Source organism: Zingiber officinale, chromosome 10A (genome assembly GCF_018446385.1).
Source record: "Zingiber officinale cultivar Zhangliang chromosome 10A, Zo_v1.1, whole genome shotgun sequence".
Classification (NCBI taxonomy): domain Eukaryota; kingdom Viridiplantae; phylum Streptophyta; class Magnoliopsida; order Zingiberales; family Zingiberaceae; genus Zingiber; species Zingiber officinale.
In genome coordinates, this window is record NC_056004.1 from 63,024,075 (window position 1) to 63,046,818 (window position 22,744).

At 36.5% G+C, this 22,744-nt stretch overlaps 1 protein-coding gene across 1 annotated transcript; it reads left to right on the plus strand.

Moving 5' to 3' along the window:
• The first annotated feature begins 17,000 nt into the window (after positions 1-17,000).
• Positions 17,001-18,069, plus strand: LOC122027462 (F-box/kelch-repeat protein At1g16250-like). Its single transcript, XM_042586441.1, has 2 exons — positions 17,001-17,160; positions 17,469-18,069. Exons 1-2 carry the CDS (start codon positions 17,138-17,140, stop codon positions 17,794-17,796), a joined length of 351 nt encoding a protein of 116 aa, XP_042442375.1. The 5' UTR covers positions 17,001-17,137; the 3' UTR covers positions 17,797-18,069.
• Positions 18,070-22,744: the final 4,675 nt, after the last annotated feature.

Below are 22,744 nucleotides of genomic sequence, written 5' to 3' on the forward strand. Positions count from 1 at the left end.
TGGCCTATAACCTCTAAAGCGGAGGGACACGACCTTAAAAAGAACGATCTATCTATGCAGGTAGTCTTAATGGCCTTATAAATGGTTGACTCAAACTTAATCCTAAGTTCGTCTGTGGGAAACCTAGGGTCTGTACTAGCATTGGAGGATCCAGCACCAGTATTTGTTCGTTTCCTACTGTATATACATAAAACAATATTCTAAGAAAAGATTGAGAAGACAAATTCTAATAAAATTTTCAGAGAGGGGAAGAATTTTTACCGAGGAGCCATCGAAAAATATAGATTTGACGACCTCGGTTGAATCGCAACAACGTGAGAATTAGTGGTGCAAAGATTGGGGGCGCCTGCTGCCCCTTATTTATAGGAGACTCCGTGCGCCCCGGAGGGGAATACCAGGGGCGCCCGCCCCTGATTTTTTTTTTTTTTTTTTTTTTTGGAAATTAGGTTTGAAGTTAAGTTTTAAGTTTAAAATAATTCTTTTTAAGTTTAGAATTTTGAAATTAATTTTTTAAGTTTAAAATTAGAATTTTGAAATTAGTTTAAAATTTTGAAAATAATTTTTAAGTTTAAAATTAAACTTTTGAAATTTATTTTTAAGTTTAAAATTAACATTTTGAAATTAATTTTTAAGTTAAAATTAAAATTTTGAAATTAATTTTTAAGTTTTAAATTAACATTTTGAAATTAATTTTTAAGTTTAAAATTAACATTTTGAAATTTATTTTTAAGTTTAAAATTAACATTTTGAAATTAATTTTTAAGTTAAAATTAAAATTTTGAAATTAATTTTTAAGTTTTAAATTAACATTTTGAAATTAATTTTTAAGTTTAAAATTAACATTTTGAAATTAATTTTTAAGTTAAAATTAAAATTTTGAAATTAATTTTTAAGTTTTAAAATTTTGAAAATAATTTTTAAGTTTAAAATTAAAATTTTGAAATTAGTTTTTAAGTTTAAAATTTTTAAAATAATTTTTAAGTTTAAAATTAAAATTTTGAAATTAATTTTTAAGTTTAAAATTAACATTTTGAAATTAATTTTTAAGTTAAAATTAAAATTTTGAAATTAATTTTTAAGTTTAAAATTAAAATTTTAAAATTAATTTTTAAGTTTAAAATTTGAAAATAATTTTTAAGTTTAAAATTAAAATTTTGAAATTAATTTTTAAGTTTAAAATTAAAATTTGAAATTTATTTTTAAGTTTAAAATTTTGAAAATATTTTTTAAGTTTGAAATTTTAAACTTTATTCATCTCACCCGATCTATATTATCAATCAGGGAATCCTATGATTTTGTGAGATGAAATTAGATATTTTTTTTTTTTATGGAATTTTGGTTTAACTTGAGTTAGATTCAGATTTAGCATTGGTCTCCACAAATAGGCATTCTTCGGATAAATTTCTAAGCTTGGTGAGTCACATGGACGTCATTAGAAGTAACCAACCTTTCGAGATTTTCCGAATAGTCCTATCCACGGAGCTTAGTACTAAATCTTGGTCTAACTGATTAGGATACATTTAAGGGTAGCTTCGGTCAGTTCCACTTGGCCAAATGCACCAGATCGAAGCCATATCTTTCTAGACATGCGATGCCCAAGCTTCCCTAACGTACTATCATCCAAAAACTTCTCCAGTATCATTATTCAAGTTAAACTTGGTCTCTAATTCTAATTACCCTACAGGGTTAGTTAGTTTTGGAGGTGCCAGCTATTCTGGAGCCTCCCCCTGAATTATTGGCCATTAATTTAAGTTTTGATTTTAGGCTTGTGTCGATTCTTTTTATAGTTATAGTTAACTTGGTGATAATTTTGTTGTTTTTTAAACTGTTTAGATTTTGAATTTGATTTAGGTTTGTATTTTGGATTTTGGTTTGGTTTATTCAATTTTATATAATGTATTTTTTCTTTAGGTATATAATATTGATTAAGTCCTACTTGCGTGGTTAGACATTCTTTCGGAACCCAAGCTAGATTGGTTGACTTGTATTGGGTTATTAATGATTTGAAGGTTTTATTTGAATTCGACTTATATCCTAGTCCGGTTTTATTATAACATGCTTTTTGATTATTTAGGATTAGGTCTAAATTTTTTGATCTTGTTGTGAATTTTTCTAACATCTCCTTTAAATTGTTTATTTCATTTTTCAATGATAAATTCTCCTCCTCAAGTGTTAGATCTTGAGTTGGATTCGAATTTTTTAATTGTTCCTTGAGGTTTTGATTTTCCTCAAGAAGTAATTTGTTTTCATTTTCTACTTTGGTTAATTTACTATTTAAACAAGAAATGATTCTAAAAAACTTTTTGTTTAAATTAAAATATACCTCATTCGAGCCTTCAGAAACGAGTACGGACTCGTGGCTTGTTTCGGGTTCAGACCCGTCTTCATCTTCCGACTCGTCTTCTGATTCAGCTTCGTGGGCCATCAGTGCGAGGTGGCTCTGATGTTTCTGCTCTTCTTCCTCCGATTCGTCGAGGAGTCGTCCCACGTTGCTTTGAGGACATTCTTTTTGGTTGGCTTCGGTTTGTCGAACTTGTTTTGGGCATTCGTTCTTGTAATGTCCCTTTTGTTGCACCGTAGCAAGTCATTTGTTCTTTGATGAGAGTCCTCTTTTGAAGGTCTTCTTTCTCTGGTGAACATCTTTCTTACCAAGTTCACGGTGTTCTTCTCTTCGAATCTTGATCACTCTTCTTCGAGTGAGTGTTCGCTTTTCTTTGGAGGAAACGCAAATAGAGCTATACCTTTCCTGGCCGATTAGTTTGTTTGTGTAATTCTAATTCACAGAAAAGTTCATCTAATTTTGATTTAGAAAAATTCTTAGAAATTTTGTAGGCATCCACTATCGATGCCCACAAGCTATTACGTGGAAAGGCGTTTAATGCGTACCTTATTAAATCTCTATTATCCATCTGGTGGCCTATCGCATGAAGCCCGTTGAGGATGTCCTTGATCCTTGCGTGGAGCTGATTCGCTGTTTCTCCTTCCTGCATTTTTATATTAAAAATTTTATTTAAAAGCATGTCTCGTTTTGTTACCTTAGCGTCGCTCGTTCCCTTGTGCAGCTCGATCAATTTGTCCCACAGTTCTTTAGCGTTTTTGTGTGGACCGACTCTGTTCAGTTCTTCTCTTGTCAATCCGCACTGTAGAGTGTTGATCGCTTTATTTTCTGTTGATGCTTTTTTCTTGAGATCTGCTGTCCAGTCTTCAGGATCCACTAGATTCCCGGCATTGTCCACTGGAATTTTGTAGGGTCTCGTAATGCTCATCCACTGGTCGAAGTCTGTTTTGAGGTAAACCTCCATGCGCTTCTTCCAGTAAGGGAAGTCGTCCCCGTTGAAGAGTGGAGGTCGCACTGTGCTGAATCCTTCTTGTTGGGACATTCTGTGCACAGGTAAATAACCAAAAAAAATATCCCAAGACTTGGTCTTGGATTAGTAGTGCGGGAAGAGAAAAATAGAAAAAAATCTAAATTCGTGTTGCACTAATTTAAATTGTTTAGATAAATATTAAGTTAACGAAACACCAGTTTTAAAATTAATAATCGAAAAAAAAAATTCACCCCCTGTCTGATTGGTGGTTGCACCAAATCAGAGCGTTACCTGCTCTGATACCACTTGTAGGACCGTTAGATTCGATAGAGGGGGGGTGAATATCGATTCAAAAAAGACGAGTATAAACGCAGCAGAAAAATAAAATAGACACAGATGTTTTTACTTCGTTCGGAGCCTGTGACGACTCCTACTCGAAGGCCCGTGGTCCTTGACCACTTTCGTTGGGCAATCACTAACAAGTCAAAATATGATTACAGAATAAGTACAGGAAATGCTAGTGACAATAAAGCAATACCGACAAAGAAAATTAAATAAAACCGGAGGAGCACTTTTGTCGAAGCGTTGTTGACGTCGCACTTGAACGTCGAGCAGCAAGACCAGCAGTAGAAGAGTTCTCAGTAAAAATTGATTATATTGAAGCTCCTGTCTGGGGCTTCTTTTATATGCTGTTCCAGGCGCCTGGAATGTGACGTAGCTGCACAAACCATGATGCTCCACGTGGCGACGACTCGGCTGGATAGAATTCGCCTTCCGGGCGCCCGGACCTCCGGGCGCCTGGATCCCCTCCGAGCTCCCGGACCACCTTGTTTCAGAAAACTCCCTTTTCCTGCAACACAAAGTTAGTCCGAGGCAAATATGTATCCTGTAAAATAGATTGTTAGCACAGTTAAAGTTCAACAGATGGATAAAAAAGAGTATGACTTAGATTCCGTCTTTCCGAGACCAGAATCTAGTCACGATCTCGACTTAGACATCCGAAATGGACCCAAGCCGGATCGACGCCTAATGTCCCCTTCCCGGGAACGCATCCTCACAGTCACTCCCCTCCAGTGACTTACCTCACTTACCCGCCAGACGTCCGGCCACCCCGACCTGCGACTTCTGCCTGCGTCCGGTCAGCCGTCGACCGCTGGACTTCTCGCCACTATCCGGTCAACCCGTCGACCTAGCGGACTTCTCGCCAAGCGTCCGCACCGTCGACCCGACTTGGACTTCTTGCCTATCCGTCAGCCGGTCGACCTAGTGCCGGACTTTTTGATGGACATCCCACCGTCATCCGGCCGACCTGTCTGGACTTCTCCTGCACACTCGATCAAAGTGTCAGACAACAACACAACTAACTTAACCTATTTGTCATTCATCAAAACCTGGGTTAAATCGTTAGTGCTAACCGCACCAACAAAAACAACTAGTAATATGATATGACGAATCCCCTGAGACTGTAAAACGTTGCTCTCCAGTAGGTCAACCGTGATCAGTGATTGACCCAACACATGAAATGCATGGTATGAACAAATAGGCAGGTACTAACAAAAGAGTACTAACACATGTCATAAGAAACTATCATGACAACAGTACATATACCAACAGAAATGTATGATAACCATATGCATACATACCTCCTATAGCTTGGAGAAGTCCTGCTGCCGCCTGGTCCCAAAACCCAAAAAGTCACATCAAGAAAATCGAATCACGAAATCCAAAACACAAATAACAGGCATCGTACCTGCTCTGATACCACCAAATTGGTATCAGATAAATCTCGAAAATCCAAAACAAAAACAAAACAGGCATCGTACCCGCTCTGATACCAAAAATTGTCACGCCCCCAAAGGAGTCTCTGCCAGACAAAAATCCGGCAGTATCTCCCTTGTACCGGTGACAAACTGAAGCATACATACAAGCAAAATACATCAGTCACATGCGGCTAGAATATTTATATACACAACCACGCAGTTATAATAACAGCTCACTCGGCTGGAATGAAACAATCACAACCACGCAGTTATATATAAAATAGCCCACACGGCTGTACTAAAACACAGCGGAAAAACGAAGGAAAGTCCACACAACACAAATAAATACAATGCATGCCGGCACGGCTTAAACACAAATTCAACACCAAAACCATAAGATGGCCACATGGCTATACACAAATACAATGCCAAAAATAATAAAAAGATATACAAAAGAAAAACAAGCACGGTCTTGGGATGTGACGTAGGACCCGACAGACAGGATACTCCGAGCGACACCAACCATCTACAAGCTACCTAACAACATAAATGTATACATGCGGTGGTGAGTATAGGTAACTCAGCGGGTAATAGATAAGATAGTGCATGGTCCATAAACAAACATGGAGATCACAAGTATACAGTCTCAGTAGGGAAATAAAGAACATGATCATACTATCATAATCAATGCATCTGAACATACCCGACGTAATAACCATACATAATCATAACTGACATACAAACTGCACAAACCACTACTGACATAATGATAAATACATACCCAATCTGAAATCGACGCAAGGTACAAAGATCACTAAACTCACTGGATCTGCAACAGACATACCCGTGACACCTGTGCAATATAAATACGACTACACATACATGTAAAATAAGTGACATGTATGCAGCATGACAACCATATGCAACAAGCATAACTCAAACAAGTGCAACAACCACAATCACATGCAACTAGTATCTACTAGGCATGTATTCAAATATATATCCACCGATGCACCGCGCATCATATGCAAATGTGTATGCATGCTCCATGATCAACCCCGCCACCTCTCCAGACACCACGACCCATGTATGGCCGAGAGGCTTGGGTCTGTGACAAACCATACAAGCCTCACGCACGTAACCGCTATAAAGCGACTGAGGCGACAGTATACTATGTAGTTATCTAACTACATAGCTAAGGGTCCTTGACCACCCACAACCCAAGCCCCCTGACTACTGTACCCTCAAGATCCACTACTCCAGAGTGATCGAGGCTGACAGAGTAAAAACAATGAGCAGCTGAGTAAGCGCGACAGGACATAGCTCCACTCATAGCTACCACTCTCCATTAGTGGTAGAGTGGACAGCTATAAAAGACTGACGACCCTCTCAACCACAAGGGAGACTAGTCGTCAGATGCAATGAATGATGAACATGATATATATATAATCATGATACAAACACCGTCATCATCCATGCAACCTCTAAACCACATAAGCACTCCACAACATGAATATAATCGCCATGATAAATCCACACATCCCACCAAACACACGTACACAACTACCCACGTATGATCAACCAAAAATCTCTAATAATTCCACTGGACACATATACACAGAACATAAGGACAATCAACATGTATCCTCCAATAATAAACACATCAGACACGTGTATAAACCATAAACATACAATCAACACAACTCCTCTAAAAGTACATAACCAAACACGTGTGTACATACAACATGCAAATGTAGGGTCAACATGATGACTCCTAACACACATACCAAGCTACATACAATCCACATTATATGCATAAATCAGCATGATAAATCCAACCACTCGACAATCCCTACGATACATACTCTACACGCGTAATCACAGTAGAGTAGAAATCAAGAGTAGAGACTGTATATGATATAACTAGGAAGTATTCTCAGTGGTATACATGACCGATTTAAACAACTAGCCGAGACGTGCTTGGTAGAATATTTGGCGAGAAATATCTTCTAGAAGCTTCTTCAATTATGATGATGTGTCCCTATTATTAATACGAGTTATAAATGACAAAACGAGTTTATCTGGGGTATAGAAAAGATTTCTTAAAGGATTATTGCACGAAGTATAGAAGATGACTTCATCTCCTAACAAACTCTAACGAATCGGGGGCCACCTCACGACTACAGAGGTCATGTGAGGTGGTATAAAAAGAGGGATATTCTCCGTTGGCAAGGTACGCAAGTTCTAGCATCTGAACTCTATTTTCACTTCAATTATTGTTCTTCTTCTTCTTCTTCTTCTTCTTCTTATTCTTCTTCTCCTTCTTTCATCAAGGAGAAGAACTGACTTGAGCGTCGGAGGGCCTAGCCAAAGATTTCCACCCCGGTCTTAGGCCACTAACGCTTTGTTGGCTCGTCTCACTATGCGTAGGAGCATGGAGGAGTCTCTTCAGATCTTTGGAGTTCATCTTCATCGGAGGTCATTATCATTTATCGGAACCAATGCTCATCTTCACAGATTTCAAACAGGATCAATATAAAATTAGAAAATAAATGTGACATGGTTATTGCTCGTCTATTATGATCTTCTCCAATGAGGTCAACCTAGGGAATTGCATCTTCTCCAAGTGCTTCCTTAGTTGTGATGTGTTGTTAGTCTCCTTCTTTTTAATCGTTGTTTAGTATTATACTAGCACTATTTTAATTTGTACATTACTAAGAAAAGAAATCTCGAGTCACATTCGAGAGGAGTCTGGTGAGAAGAGAAATCCTTTTACAACTTGAAGTAAGAAGTTAAAAGACATAACATGCAGGTCGTATTATGAATTTAAACAAACATACGCATAATCCAATCAAATTGGGTAATGGGCCATAACCATGCACCATGGCAAACGTCACATGTAACAGATCTATGATATAATTTTATTATGATTTTAATTGACAATTTATTTGGTGAACCCATACGGGGTCCTAAGATTTATGTTTCGTTGAATGAAACTGGAGTGTAGCACACGTTCATATTTAACATGAGGATGCTACAATCATTATAGTTTGATTAACATAAACAGTTTCATTCCTGACAAATCAAAAACAACACCCATAAAAGTCACCTATAAATCATTCTGAGCAAATCATAATAAATACATGTCCATTTGTTTATATCAAATATAAAAGAAGATGTAGAATGCATTTGCAAGTGACTCTGATACCATTGTAGGGATCGATAGTGATAAACAAATTAGAAACACAGCGAAAATTGTTCCCTCTAGAGATTTATGTGATTCCAGAACTACTCCTGTAACTACACTAGAAAATAGGATTGCTACCTTTGATGCGTGAACAACCCTCAGAAGACTTTTAGTCCGGTCGATCTCAGTGCGATCAGAATGTCCATGCCTCTACAGTATCCACATGAGCATGTCCCTTCCTTCATCTCATGAATTCCAGAATCGGAGGGTCTCACACCACCACACCTTCTTGCTAGAGATGGCTATTCAAGGTGGCTAGGTGAAGAAGAAAAGAATCTCTTTTCTTGCTAGTGATGGGTATTTAAGATGGTAAGGAAAAAGAAGCTAACTCTTCACCTTCTTGCTAACCCTTCACCTTCTTTCTAACCCTTCATCTTCAAGAAAACTCTTCATCTTCAAGAAGAACTCTTAGCAGACTCTATAGTTGGGTTGGGCCTTAAATAGATTAACTAATTAATCCAATAAGTCCAAAATCCAATTAGATTAACTTATTAATCCAATAAGCTTATGGTTTGAAACCATAAAATAAATTAATCTTCAAATTAACATGCTCTTTATTTGTGACCCATTAGGTTCTTGTAACATTGGTAGTGTTTTTAAAACTATTTTAGATACATAAGCAATGAGTGACATCTAGTAATGCATCATTGCTACCCAAGTGATGAGAATGTTGAGATCCAACCTAACATATCCATGACCATTATCTTATATAGCTTAGTATTTTTGTCCTTGATATCTAAATTGATCCATGAGGTATATACTGTGTCATCCTCTATTAAATCTATGTGTTTCTTGATCTTTAAGTAGACTCACTTAACCAAATAAACTTAATATCTCATATTGACTTATTTGAGAACTCCGCCCATGATGACCGGTCATGGCCGGTCCCAAGCCTGGATAAAGGAGGAGGGTTGCGTTAGGTTGCCAGCCAACATCAAACTATGGCAAATATTCAATGAATGAATCCATTAAACTATTGTGCTAATGCTAGGTTGTTCCCTGGAAGGAACGCGTTGCAGGGTCCGACTGTAACGTCTCGGCAAGGACCGCTGCATCTCTAGAACTCGGGTGTAGTGATAAATATGCAAGAGTTCACGTTACAGGGTCTGACTGTAACGTCTCAGCAAAGACCGCTACATCTCCATGAGAACTTGGGTGTAGTGTTAAATAGGCAAGAGTTCTCACACCATAGGTTAGATAAGAACAAATATGATAGGAAAACTAATAATCTAATATTTGGAACATGAAACATAGGAACTCTCACTGGTAAATCAATGGAGGTAGTAGATATGATGATTAGGAGAAAAATTAGTATTTTATGTGTACAAGAGACAAAATAGACAGGTGAGAAGGCAAAGATGATAGAAAACTCGGGTTTTAAGTTATGGTACACTAGAAAGAGTAAAGAAAGAAATGGAGTGGGTATTATTGTAGATAGTTTGTTAAAGGATGAAGTTGTAGGAGTAGATAGAAAAGGGGATAGAATTATAGCCCCTAAGATAATAGTGGCGAAAGAAACTATAAACATAATTAGCGTATATGCACCGCAAGTAGGATTAGATGAAGCTACCAAATCAAGGTTTTGGGAGGACTTAGATGAAATATTATAAAATATTCCACCAAATGAAATGATTTTAATAGGAGGTGATCTAAATGGGCATGTCGGAGTGAAAAATGAGGAATATGAGAGAGTACATGGGAGTTATGGGTTTGGAACGAGGAATGAGGAAGGAAAAACTATATTAGATTTTGTGATAGCATATGACCTTATATTTGCTAATACGTTTTTTAAGAAAAGAGAATAACACTTAGTCACATTCAAAAGTGAGAATAATAAATCGCAAATTGACTTTCTTATGGTTAGGAAGAAGGATAGAAAGATTTGTAAAGATTGCAAAGTCATCCCTGGAGAAAGCTTAACTACCCAACATAGGGTAGTAGTGTTGGATATACGCCTCAAACATAGTATCAATAGAAAGAAAATATATACAATTCCTAGAATTAAGTGGTGGAAGTTAAAGGATGGGAAGCAACATATATATAAAGAGAAGGTAGAAGTACAAGCATAGGGGAAATATACAATGACTCTAATACAACATGGGATAAGATGGTATCAAAGTTGAAAATAGTAGCTAAGAGTGTACTCGGTGAGTCAAAGGGACATGCACCACTAAGTAAAGAATCTTGGTGGTGGAATGAGAAAGTACAAGAGAAAGTGAAGGAAAAAATGAATAGCTTATAAGAAATTATATATTTGTAAGAATGAGGAAAACTTAAAAAAAAATATACAATAGCCAAGAAAGAAGCTAAGAAAGTAGTGAGTGAAGCAAAAAATGAAACTTTTGAATGGTTATATCAAAAATTAGATACAAAAGAAGGGGAAAGAGACATTTATAGAATAGCTAGATTGAGAGAAAGAAAAACAAGAGATCTTAGCCAAATAAAGTGTATTAAAGATGAATGTAATAGGGTATTAGTAAACGATGGGGAAATAAAAGAGCGATGGAAGAGGTATTTTCATCAACTTTTTAATGAAGGTTTAGGTGACCAACTTAACTTAGGTAATTTAATCGGGTCAAATGAGCATAGAAACTTTAATTTTTATCTTAGAATTCAAACTTTAGAAGTAAAATAAACTTTAAAAGAGATGCACAATGGAAAAGCCGTTGGACCAGATGATATTCCGATAGAGGTATGGAAGTGCTTAGGGAAACAAGGTATTGAATGACTTACAAAATTATTTAACTTGATATTGAAAACAAAATAAATGTCTAATCAATGGAGGATAAGTACTCTAGTTCCCTTATATAAGAATAAGGGAGACGTACAAAATTGTGCAAACTATAGGGGTATTAAACTAATGAGTCATACTATGAAGCTTTGGGAAAAAGTAATAGAAAAAAGATTAAGGAAGGAGACCACAATGACAGAAAATCAATTTGGGTTCATGCCTAGAAGGTCGACAATAGAAGTTATACATCTTCTTAGATAATTAATTGAAAAATATCGGGAGAAAAACAAGATCTACACATGGTATTCATTGACTTAGAAAAAGCTTATGATAGTGTCCCAAGAGAAATTATATGGAGAATTTTAGAAAAGAGAGGTGTTAGCGTAACATATATTGAACTAATTAAGGATATGTATGAGGATGTAACGACCAGAGTAAAGACTTCAGGCGGAGTAACTGAAGCATTTCCAATAAAGATATGGTTATATCAAGGATCAATTCTCAGTCCCTATCTTTTTACACTAATTATGGATGAACTCACTGTGCACATTCAAGACACAGTACCGTGGTGCATGTTGTTTACAGATGATATTATTTTAGTAGATGAGACACGTGAAGGAGTAAATGCAAAGCTAGAATCTTGGAGGGAAACACTAGAAGGGAAAGGTTTTAAGCTTAGTAGATTAAAGATAGAATATATGAAATTTAAGTTTAGCAATATTAGAAGTAATGAGACAATTGTTAAGATAGGAGAGGACGAATTGCCTGCAATCGAAAGATTTAAATATTTAGGATCATTTTTGTAAAATGATGGAGGGATTGAGAGAGATGTCTTATATAGAATACAAGCAGGATCGGTGAAATGGAGGGGAGTGTCGAGTATTTTATGTGACCGTAAAATACCTCTTAAACGTAAAGGTAAGTTCTATAAAACCAGAGTTAGACCTGCTATGTTATATGGAGCTGAATGTTGGGCTATGACTCGAGCACATGAGCCGAAGATGAGAGTTGTAGAGATGAGGATGTTAAGGTGGATGTGTGGACATACGAAGATGGACAAAATAAGAAATGAGTGCATTAGATAGAAAGTCGGAGTTGCATCTATTGAGGAAAAATTTCGAGAGACACATTTAAGATGGTACGAATATGTACTTAGATGACCAATAAATGCTCCATTTAGGTGATGTGAAACTATGATAAACATACATATCAAACGAGGAAGAGGAAGACCAAAAAAGACTTGGTTAGCAACAATAAAATAAGATAAAATTTATTTAAATATAGATGATGATATAATAGAAGATAAAGCTCAATGGCGTAAAAGAATTCATACAGCCAACCCCACCTAGTGGGAAAAGGCTTGGTTGTTGTTGTTGTTGTTGTATTGACTTATTTGAGTATGACCATGCACTTCAGTTGTCCTTTTCAATCAAATGGACCATAGATATCTCTTCCATTATATTGAAGGAATAAATCTCATCTACATCACTCACATCCCTCTGCATACCTTATTGCATACTAGTGAACAACTTTATAGTCTATCTTGTTACAGGTAACGTTTGTCGATACCAAAATACACAACTCCTTATGTAGGAAACCATAGTGACTTCAGGTCTAAGGACTATTTATACTAATATTCACTATGAGAATATTTATGGCACTCATATAACGATCCATAAAACTTTTCATGGTAGGCCAATTCAATATAAATTCACTAATATACTTATGTGTCAACTTGATATCTTATATCTATGACTTGTGAGAATAAGTCATCAATTGACCTACATGCTAATCTCAATGTATTAATATTGCCCTTCTATATTAATACTTGACTATGAATAATTAAGAATAGTATTCTCTATATATGTCGACAGCCTCCCATAATTAATTCAACAATTGATATATTGTAGATTATAATCTACTATTCTAAGGAATTATTATATTTATTCAGCTAGCAAAAACATGAAATAAATATAATAACCAAAATATTATCTTTTATTGTGTGATACAATATGTTCTAAGTCAATCAACTCATGATTGACTCTTAGGGATTACACTAACACACTGCTATCAAGGGTTGTCCGTGGCTATTCCCAGTTAGTCGGTGGCTATGAGCTAGCTGTGAGATATTGTATGTAGCCTATATTTGTTTGTCAACTTTTATATTTAATTATTGACTTTGTAATATTGTATGTACAGGTCTACATTTGACATGTTTGGAGAGACACTCATCTTTGTTGACCTTCTTAGGTATACCTACGCCCCTTACTTTAATAATGATAGCATTAGTGTACTATCTCATATATATTTCCATTTTATTTGCTATATGTGTGTCTCCATTTGTATGTGAACTAAATACATATTGACCATTAGTGTACTATCTAGTTTTTATGTGTAGTAGTTTTTATTAATGTTTTAATAAATTAGAAATAGACAAAATGTAGAATGAAAGGAGTTGGATGTATAAAAAGAATTTATCTGAATGTCAGGGTTTAACTGATGAGTTTATGAATGGGTTGGAATAATTTTTAAATTTTGCATCTAGTAATGTTGAGTATATGAATGATAATAAGTTAAGGTGCATGTGCATAAAATATCACAACAGTAAATTTTAAGAGTATGGGTGAATTACTATAATTGGATATGTCATGATGAACCATTCATATCTGATGAAAATTATGGATAAAACATCCATGTCTCTTTTAGTGGAGATCAAAGTTATTATGATTAATTAAATTCATATTAGAGAATGGTAATTAATACAGTGGGTCAAAATTTCATTCCTGAACTAAGTGGTGCAAGTTCTAGTTGTCCTCCAATAGTTGAGCAAATGTTTACTACTTATTCATCACCGTTGGAAGAGGTAGAGGTACCAGGTGTTGATAAAAATATGAATAATGAAGCATATCTCTAATTTTAAGAAGTGTTGAGCATTACAGATGAACAAATGTGGGGTGGTTGAGACGATCACACTAAATTATCTCTCACCACAAGATTGTTGAATGTAAATGCAGAGTATAATGTGTTCGAAGATTGTTTTAATGATTTTATTCAAGTTATTAAACAAGCATTGTCATGTGATCATATAATGCCCAATGATGTTTATAGTATAAAAAAATTATAAAAGAATTGTTGGATCGAAAGCACTAAACGGGGGGTGAATAGTGTCGTGACTTTCACTTTCGTTTCGGAGAACTTTTGAGTAAACACAACGGAAAAGTAAACAATGCAAACTCAAACACTAAGGATTTTTTAGTTGGTTCCGAGCCTGGGGCAACTCCTACTCCAAGTCCCACGTTCGTTGAGCGTTTACTTTGGGCAATAACTATAAGCATGGAAAATTCATTACAATTTAAGTACAATAATAGAGCAATAGTAAAATCTTATACCGACAACAAAAAATAATAAGTTTGAAGCTCCTGGTTGTCGAGGTCTTGCTATAGCTTTTCTGGATCATCTTTTGAGCAACACAGAGAAGACAGATTGCAATTTCGTTGTTGTTCCAAGCTACTACTGGAGACTGCCTTTTATAGCATGTGGAGGGCGCCCTCAAGCTCCATGAGGGCGCCTCCAACCCGTCGAGTCAACCACGCACGGATAAGCTCTAACCTCTGCTGCTTATCCGCTTGAGGGCGCCTCCAACCGCATGGAGGGCGCCCTCGTGCCAGTGTCCAGGGCACCCTCAAGCTCCATGAGGGCGCCCTCGCGCTAGTGTCCAGGGCGCCCTCGCGCGTTGCTGAGAGGTTGCTTCTCCAGGTTACCCGAGGCAAGCACGTCCAATTCACTTCCTGCAAAATACGTTAGTCCAACATACCCTGCAAAATAAAATTAGGATAATATAGACATAAAAGATAAAGAATTTGACAGTCATCGGACTGTCCGGTTCTAAGTTCGAATTCCCGACCAGAAACCCTAGGTCGAACCGATGCCTACTGTTCCCTCACCGGGGAACGGGTCATCACCTACTCTACTCAGGAGAATATACCTGTTGTCAGACCGGTCCTCCAGACCAACTGGACTTTTGCTCAGCGCTCGAGGCTCCAGGACTTTCCGCTAGACGTCCGCTCCATGACTCGCCCAGTCTTTCACCTGGTTCGCTACACCAGGACTTTCCACCTAGAGTCATCGACTCTAGGACTTTTGCCTGAAGCCCTCGACCCACCAAGGCTTTCCGCCTAGGGTTACCACCCCCTAGGGTTTTCCACCTGCCTAACCGTAGTTAGGACTTTTTCCTAAGTACACTTAGGACTTTCCTGCAAGCTTATTCAAATACATTAGATCACAAATAACCTTAACTTTGAACTCTTTGCCATTATCAAAACTTAGGTTTGATCGTCGGATGCTTTCTACACCAACAATCTCTCCATTTTTGATTATGGCAATAAAATTCAAAGTTAAGTAAAACAAGAGTACAGAAAAAATATACATATAGTAAAAATGAAGTAAATGCAATAACTAGAACACATTAAGTAATTATAACAAATTGAGCAAAATGTTCTAGTTTTCCCTTTTATTCATTTTTACTTTAACTTTCTCTTTCTTAATTTTCACTTTCCCCCCCCCCCCCCCCCCCCCTTTTGCCCTATATCAAAAATATATAAAATAGAGAATGGGATGTAAAGAAAAGGTTGCTCCCCCTGAAAGGAAGCTTTGTTACTTAAAAATAGTAGTTGTATAAGAAAAAAAATTCAAGACTTAAAGTTACTTAGTAAGACTTAGCAAATAATATTTGGTCAAAATAACAGTTTTGCAAGTTAAGTACTTTAGCTTTTAAGAAAGTAACTAAAACTTTGATAAATTGTAGATTTAAATGAAGTTAATATTATTCTTGAATATAATTTTAAACCATCATTAACTTTAAAAAGAATTTAGTTAAGAACTTAGTTAAGTACACAGTTAAAAAATTTGAAAAATACTAAGCTTAAACTTTCAATTCAAAATAATTTTTAATAAAATATTTTAATCTAACCTTGAGCATAAACACTACAAGAATTTCTGGATTTAACCACACCTAATAGACAACAGTTTTTCAAGAAATTGTTGTCTTTTTTCCATTTAACAACAGTTTTATTGAAAACTGTTGTTGTTCACCATACTATTTTTTAAATAACAACAGTTTTTCAAAACACTGTTGTCTAATGTGTGTCAAAGACAATGGTTTTAAAAAACTATTGTCTTTAAGTGTTGCTTATGTGATAATATACAACAGTTTTATTAAACTGTTGTCTATTGAATGTTGTTGAATCCTAAAAACACAACAGTTTTTTTAACTTCATGAAAAAAAACCTAAAACCCACTTCTATGTGACTCTTCAAACGAACAAAAACCTATCTCCGACTCCTCCTTCGCGACTCCTCCCGAAAGATGCTCCTCCTCCAAATTTGACTTTATTTGGAGGTTAAATGATGGAGATCAAGCAGAATTAATATGAGTCGTTGATCCAGATCAAGAGAAATCTTCCTTCTTCATTCAGATATAAGCCATCCAACCCGCCATCCAGATTTGAAGCTACATGGACCATTGGATCGAAGCAAGAAGGCAACTAGATCTGCACCACTCATCTCTTCATCAGCTTGATCAAATGGATCCATCTTCATCAAATCGGACGACCCAGATTAAAGGAGGAGAAAACCATTCCCTTCCTTTATTTCTTGCACCGAGCAGCCAACCCCGAGTTCTCGCCGATTTCGAGCCGGCTTCTCGCGACGCCACCGCCCTTCCACTTCTTCTCCTTCACCAACGGCCGGCGGCAACCTTTGCCCACACACCGCCACCGGACGGCCATCCACTGCCCAATCTTCCTCTTCTGGATTCCAATCGGTGACGGCAGCAACAAAAATCTTTTGGCGACAATAGCGAGCGACGGCAGCAGCAACGAGCATCCACCTTGTCGAAGGGGTTCTCCGACAAGATCCTTCACCTTACGGCGGTCTTCTTCACTTCTTCCTACTAGGGTTCAGGCGCACTGGCTTACGGAAGAAGTGGCTGAAGGCGCACTTCTTCCGTTACCATAAGGGAAGAAACCTCGGTTCCGCCCCTCCCCTTCGCTCTGCTGCTCGCTGCGAGGAATCAAAGCCTGAAAAAAACAAAAATGGAGTCCGCGGGCGTCGATGAGTAAGCTAGTCACCTCTCCTTTCTTCCATATGCTTTGCGTTGTTTGCGTGATTCAATCCAAGAGCCATTTCCCAACTCGTCGCCTTCGATTCGATCGCTACTTCATCTTCAATGCGTAGGAGATTTTTGATTCCATATAATTTGTGCTCTAGAGATCTGTACATGGCGAGTGAGTTCCTTCTAGATGCTCATGTTGTCTACAGATCTGAATATGGATAGATCCGCGGGGTTGATTTGGGTGATTGAGTTCCATATAATTTCTGCTCGAGTGATTTATGATTTTCTTACTTATTGGCTTTGTGAAACAGGATGTCTGAATCTATTATTCCTGGCCTGCCAAATGATTTGGCTTTGAGATGTCTGGCAATTATCTCGCATGGATATCATGGTTGGCTAGAGTGTGTTTTGAAAAGATGGAAACGTGCAATCAGGAGCAAGTATTATGCAGATTTAAAGGCGGAGGGAGGGTGGAGTGGAGATTGGTTGTTTGTTCTTGGATCCAATAATTCGGCTATGTGGCTTGCTTATAATCCTGATGCAGGTCGTTGGCGTCCGCTGCCGCAAATGCCAGGGCCCACTTCTGATGAAGAATTCTGTACGTTTTCATGTGCAAATTATGTAACAAGTTCTTGGTGATTGGTGGCTGCTACATCCCACGTTCAACTGTATGGTCGGAGACAAATTTATTGGAAGTGAATTCCGTCATAGTTTTTGATACATTCAAGAAGGAGTGGAGCACTGCAGCCAGCATGAGCACAAAACGAATTGATTTTGCATGTACTGCAATAGGCGAGAAGGTTTATGTAGCTGGTGGAAGGAACTCAGATAAGCTTCAAGGACTTGCTAGCGCTCAAGTCTATGACTCTCACTTGGACTTGTAAGCTTTTTATTGAGATCTTCATTTTCTATAATATAACAATTAAGATAATATTTTCTATAATATAATTTATCTTTATTGAAATTGCACCATCTTTATTAATGGACATGAAGATGGGGAAAATGTTGGCCCGCATTTAACTTCAGAATGTTTTGTACAGATTTTGCATGTTCTGATCACAATCCTTGACACTTCTACCGATCCTAGGGCTCTTGCTGTTGCATGCTATGATCTTTCTTAGTTTATCAAGTATCATCCTGCTAGAAGAATCATCGTGTCAGACTTGAAGGCCAAGGATAGAGTGATGAAGCTCATGAATCATGAAAATGCTGAGGTGACGAAGAATGCTCTTCTTTGCATTCAAAGGCTTTTCCTTGGGGCCAAGTATGCTAGCTTTTTACAGTCTTAAGCCAGTGTTCCTTGAGTTAGCGGCAATAGCTTTTTATGAAGAATGATCTTTATATTTTCTATAAAGATAAATTAAGGAGCACTAGGAGCTGCAATCCCTCCTCTTCACTGACAACTAAGTAGAAAATCTCGTGTTATATTGTTCTACCTTTGTTTTAATAGTGTTATCATTTTGTTGGTTGCTTATGAAATTTCTTCAGAATGTTATAGATATTATTTTTGAATGTTAGAAAATTGTATATTAAATTTTATTTTGAAATTTAGTATTTTGAATGATTTATAATATTAAAAAATTATGTATTAATTTTTTTTATTTTTTATCTAAAAAAGACAACGGTTTTTCACCGTTGTCGTAGATAGTTTAAAACTGTTGTTGAAGACCCTGTTATTAAAGGTAGACGCTCAAAGACAACGGTGAAAAACTAGTTTTTCACCGTTGTAAAAATGTTGTCTTTGCCTTCAAAGCCAACGGTTAAAAACTGTTGTCTTTGGGCACCCCTTTTAACAACACGACATTTAACAATAGCTCTAAATGGGCTACGACAACGGTGAAAAACTATTGTTGTTAGGTTTTTTTCTTGTAGTGAAATAAGTCAAAAATAGTTTTTATTTCAAAGCCAAGTCAAAAATAATTTCAAATCCAAATCAAAAATAATTTTATTTCAAATCCAAGTCAAAAATAATTTCATTTCAAAGTCAAAATAATTTTATTTAAGAAACTAAAAACAACATGGTTAAAAAACTTTTTCCACTCCCCCTTGATTAATGCCAACCAATTTAACAAAAAGTTAAAGTCCTAGAGTCCAAACATGAGTAACAAGAGACAAAACACTACAAGAAATTATAGATTTAACCACACCTAATAGACAACAATTTTTTGAGAAACTGTTATCTTTTTGTTATTTAACAACGGTTTTGTTGAAAACTGTTGTTGTTAGTCGTGGTTTTTAAAAAAAGACAACAATGTTTAAAAAATCGTTATCTTTGACATACATAAGACAACGGTTTTATGTCAAAGACAACGGTTTTTTAAACATTGTTGTCTATGAGATATCTTTATTTGGCATACGACAACAGTTTTAATCAACCGTTGTCTATTAGTGTTGTCTAAAACTATGTTGAAACTATGTTGTCTATTAGTTTTAATCAACAGTTTAATCAACATAGTTATTTGCCTATGTTAAACTATGTTGTGTATTAGTTTTAATCAACAGTTTAATCTGCCTATGTTAAACTATGTTGTCTCTAAGATGGATGGATTTTAATCAAACTAGGTTTTAAGATGGATGGATTAGCAACACTTCACGTTTTCTTTTTACCACATCACGCGCACCGCCACCAAAAACCCGCGCTAACCCTAATCGCCATCTTCTCCCCGACGGCGACCGCCATCTTCTCTCCTTCCAGTCCACGCCGTTCACAAGTTCGCGATCTAATCTGGTGAAGAATCATAGCTCCCGAACGCTTTTCTCTCTTCTTTGTGCTTTTCTCGGAGGCATAAAAGTGTCTTGTTATCTTTTAGTCAATATATCATTTCCTTGAAACCACACTGCCAAAGAACACACCATCAGAAGCATCATGAACCTACGTGCCATGTATTACATATATCTTCCATTCTTCCACTTTCATTATCTTCTGTCTTCTTAAAGTTTGAAGTAAACCTACGTGCCATGTATTACATATATCTTCCATTCTTCCACTTTCATTATCTTCTGTCTTCTTAAAGTTTGAAGTAAACTTTAAGGGCCCAACATTGTCAATGTGTGCAGCATCTTTAGCCAATTGTAATTCTAAATCATCATCATTTTCTGGGTGGGCATCCAAATCTTTGAACAGAAGGCTTCCCCTGGCATCTAAATCTATGTTTAAAATGTCACTCCTAGCTGAAACATCTGGATTTGCTGGGTTTGCAAGGATCCTTTCAATCTTTTCATTTCTGCTAACTTCCTTGTCTCCTTGCAGCATTGTTTGCTTCATAGATTTTTCCAGCAAACAAGGATCATGAACTGCCTGTGGCATCTCATCATACTTATGGTCTTCACCTGGTAGTTAATTTGCCCTGAATTCATTGCAATCTTGTGAGAAAGCACCGACTGCTTTTGCATTATTGTGTTCTTCATATAGCATAACTCCAGTTTCTTTTCGGTTGATCTTAGTTTCCTCCAATTTCATCTGTATCTTCATCAACTACCAGCCCAGATACAAATTTCTGAGACATGGATGACTCTTTCTTTGAGCATGGTTCCTACCTAGCTTCCTTCAGGGTTTCCACTGAATTTCCATTATCTTCTTTTATTTCAAGATGTGTCATGAGCTTGTTTTTCTTGTCAATGATTTGCTCTTATATACCTACACTAGATGTTATTCAAACATGATAGGCACAAGATTTTGGTCATCTATGAATGTAAAATAAGATCAGTATGATATTGGAAAATTAAAAGTGTCAAACAATCTATGTAATAGTTTCAGTGGCACTAGACAACCTCCTAGCTTGTAGAATAGCTTCCTCTTGTAGTTTCTCAATATGCTGAATATTAGAGGATTTCACCATATATTGAATGTTAATTGACAAATTGTTACCTCAAGTTTCTCATAGTTGCCTGCAGACTAGCTTCCTGTTTCTTTATTCTTCAATGAAACAATAGTTGCCTCAAGTTTTTCAATATGCTTGCTTGCTTGACAAATTTTTAATCTACTTTTGGTATTCATTAATAGTCCTATCTTTGAGCTAGAGTTCACATTATAGTTTATTTCAAATATTTTTTCATCTAAGGTGGTTTTGAACCCTTCACGTTTTTGCACTAAACCCTTCCCTTTCTTCACATCCATAGATAGTTTTTCTCTTATTAGCAGATTCGCTTATTTTAATAATTTAGTTACTTGATTGTATAGATTGTATGCTAAGAATATCTTATGTTTCTTGTTCATTGTGTTAAGATCTTGTTGTATACTGTACAATTGTTTTGAAGGTAGGTGTTATCTCATTTCTAGCTGATTAGTACTTATAACAAGAATGGACAAAGAATGGATGTCAAAGGATAGACTATCTAGTGAATATGATATTGGAGTAGAGTCTTTCTTGCAATTTGCACTGGAAAACGCTAACGATCCTAATGCAATACCTTGCCCATGTGCAAGATGTGGTAACATAAAGAAGAAAAATGTTGAAACTATAAGGGCACATTTGTATTGTAATGGTATAGATTTGACATATCATACATGGATATGGCATGGGGAAAGAACTATGACAGAAAACTCAATGAACAGTAATGATCGCGTGGGGCAAGATGAATACAAATATTTTGCCGAGGAGCCTATAGATATGGTGCAAGTTGTATATGATAGTTATGTTGAGAATCCAAGTGAGTTCAATAAGCTACTTGAAGATGCCGAGAAATGTTTATATCCTGGATGCACAAAATTCACAAAGTTATCTGCAGTTGTGAAATTATTTAACTTGAAGGCAAAATATAGTTGGAGTGATAAAAGTTTTACCGATTTACTTATTTTGTTAGGAGAAATGCTTCCAGATGACAATGAATTACCCTTATCTTTGTATGAGGCAAAGAAAAGCTTACGTGCATTAGGGATGGATTACGTGAAAATTCATGCTTGTCCTAATGATTGTATCTTATATCGGAAGGAGTACGAAGATTTTGCCAATTGCCCTACTTGCGGGACATCAAGGTGGAAGTTGAGCAACAAATCCAAGATAAAAGAAGGAGTTCCTGCAAAGGTCTTGTGGTATTTCCCACCCATGCCAAGATTTCAAAGAATGTTTCGGAATAAGGCGATATCCAAGGAGTTAACCTGGCATACTGATAAAAGAATTCATGATGGATACTTACGTCATCCAGCTGACACACCTTCTTGGAAATTAGTTGATCGCATGTGGCCTGATTTTGCTTCTGAGCCCAGAAATCTGAGATTGGCTATATCAGCAGATGGGATTAATCCCCACAGTTTGTTGAGTTCTACATATAGTTGTTGGCCAGTTTTAATGATCACATACAACCTTCCACCATGGTTGTGTATGAAGAGAAAATTTATTATGCTCACTTTGTTGATATCTGGTCCTAGACAACCAGGAAATGATATTGATGTTTACTTAGCACCTCTGATTGATGATTTAAAATGTTTATGGGATAAAGGTGTCGAAACATATGATGCATATCGAGAAGAAAGTTTCTCTCTTAAAGCTGTTCTGCTATGGACAATCAATGATTTTCCTGCATATGGGAACATGTCAGGATGTGTTGTGAAGGGATATCATGCATGCCCTATTTGTGCAGAAAAAAC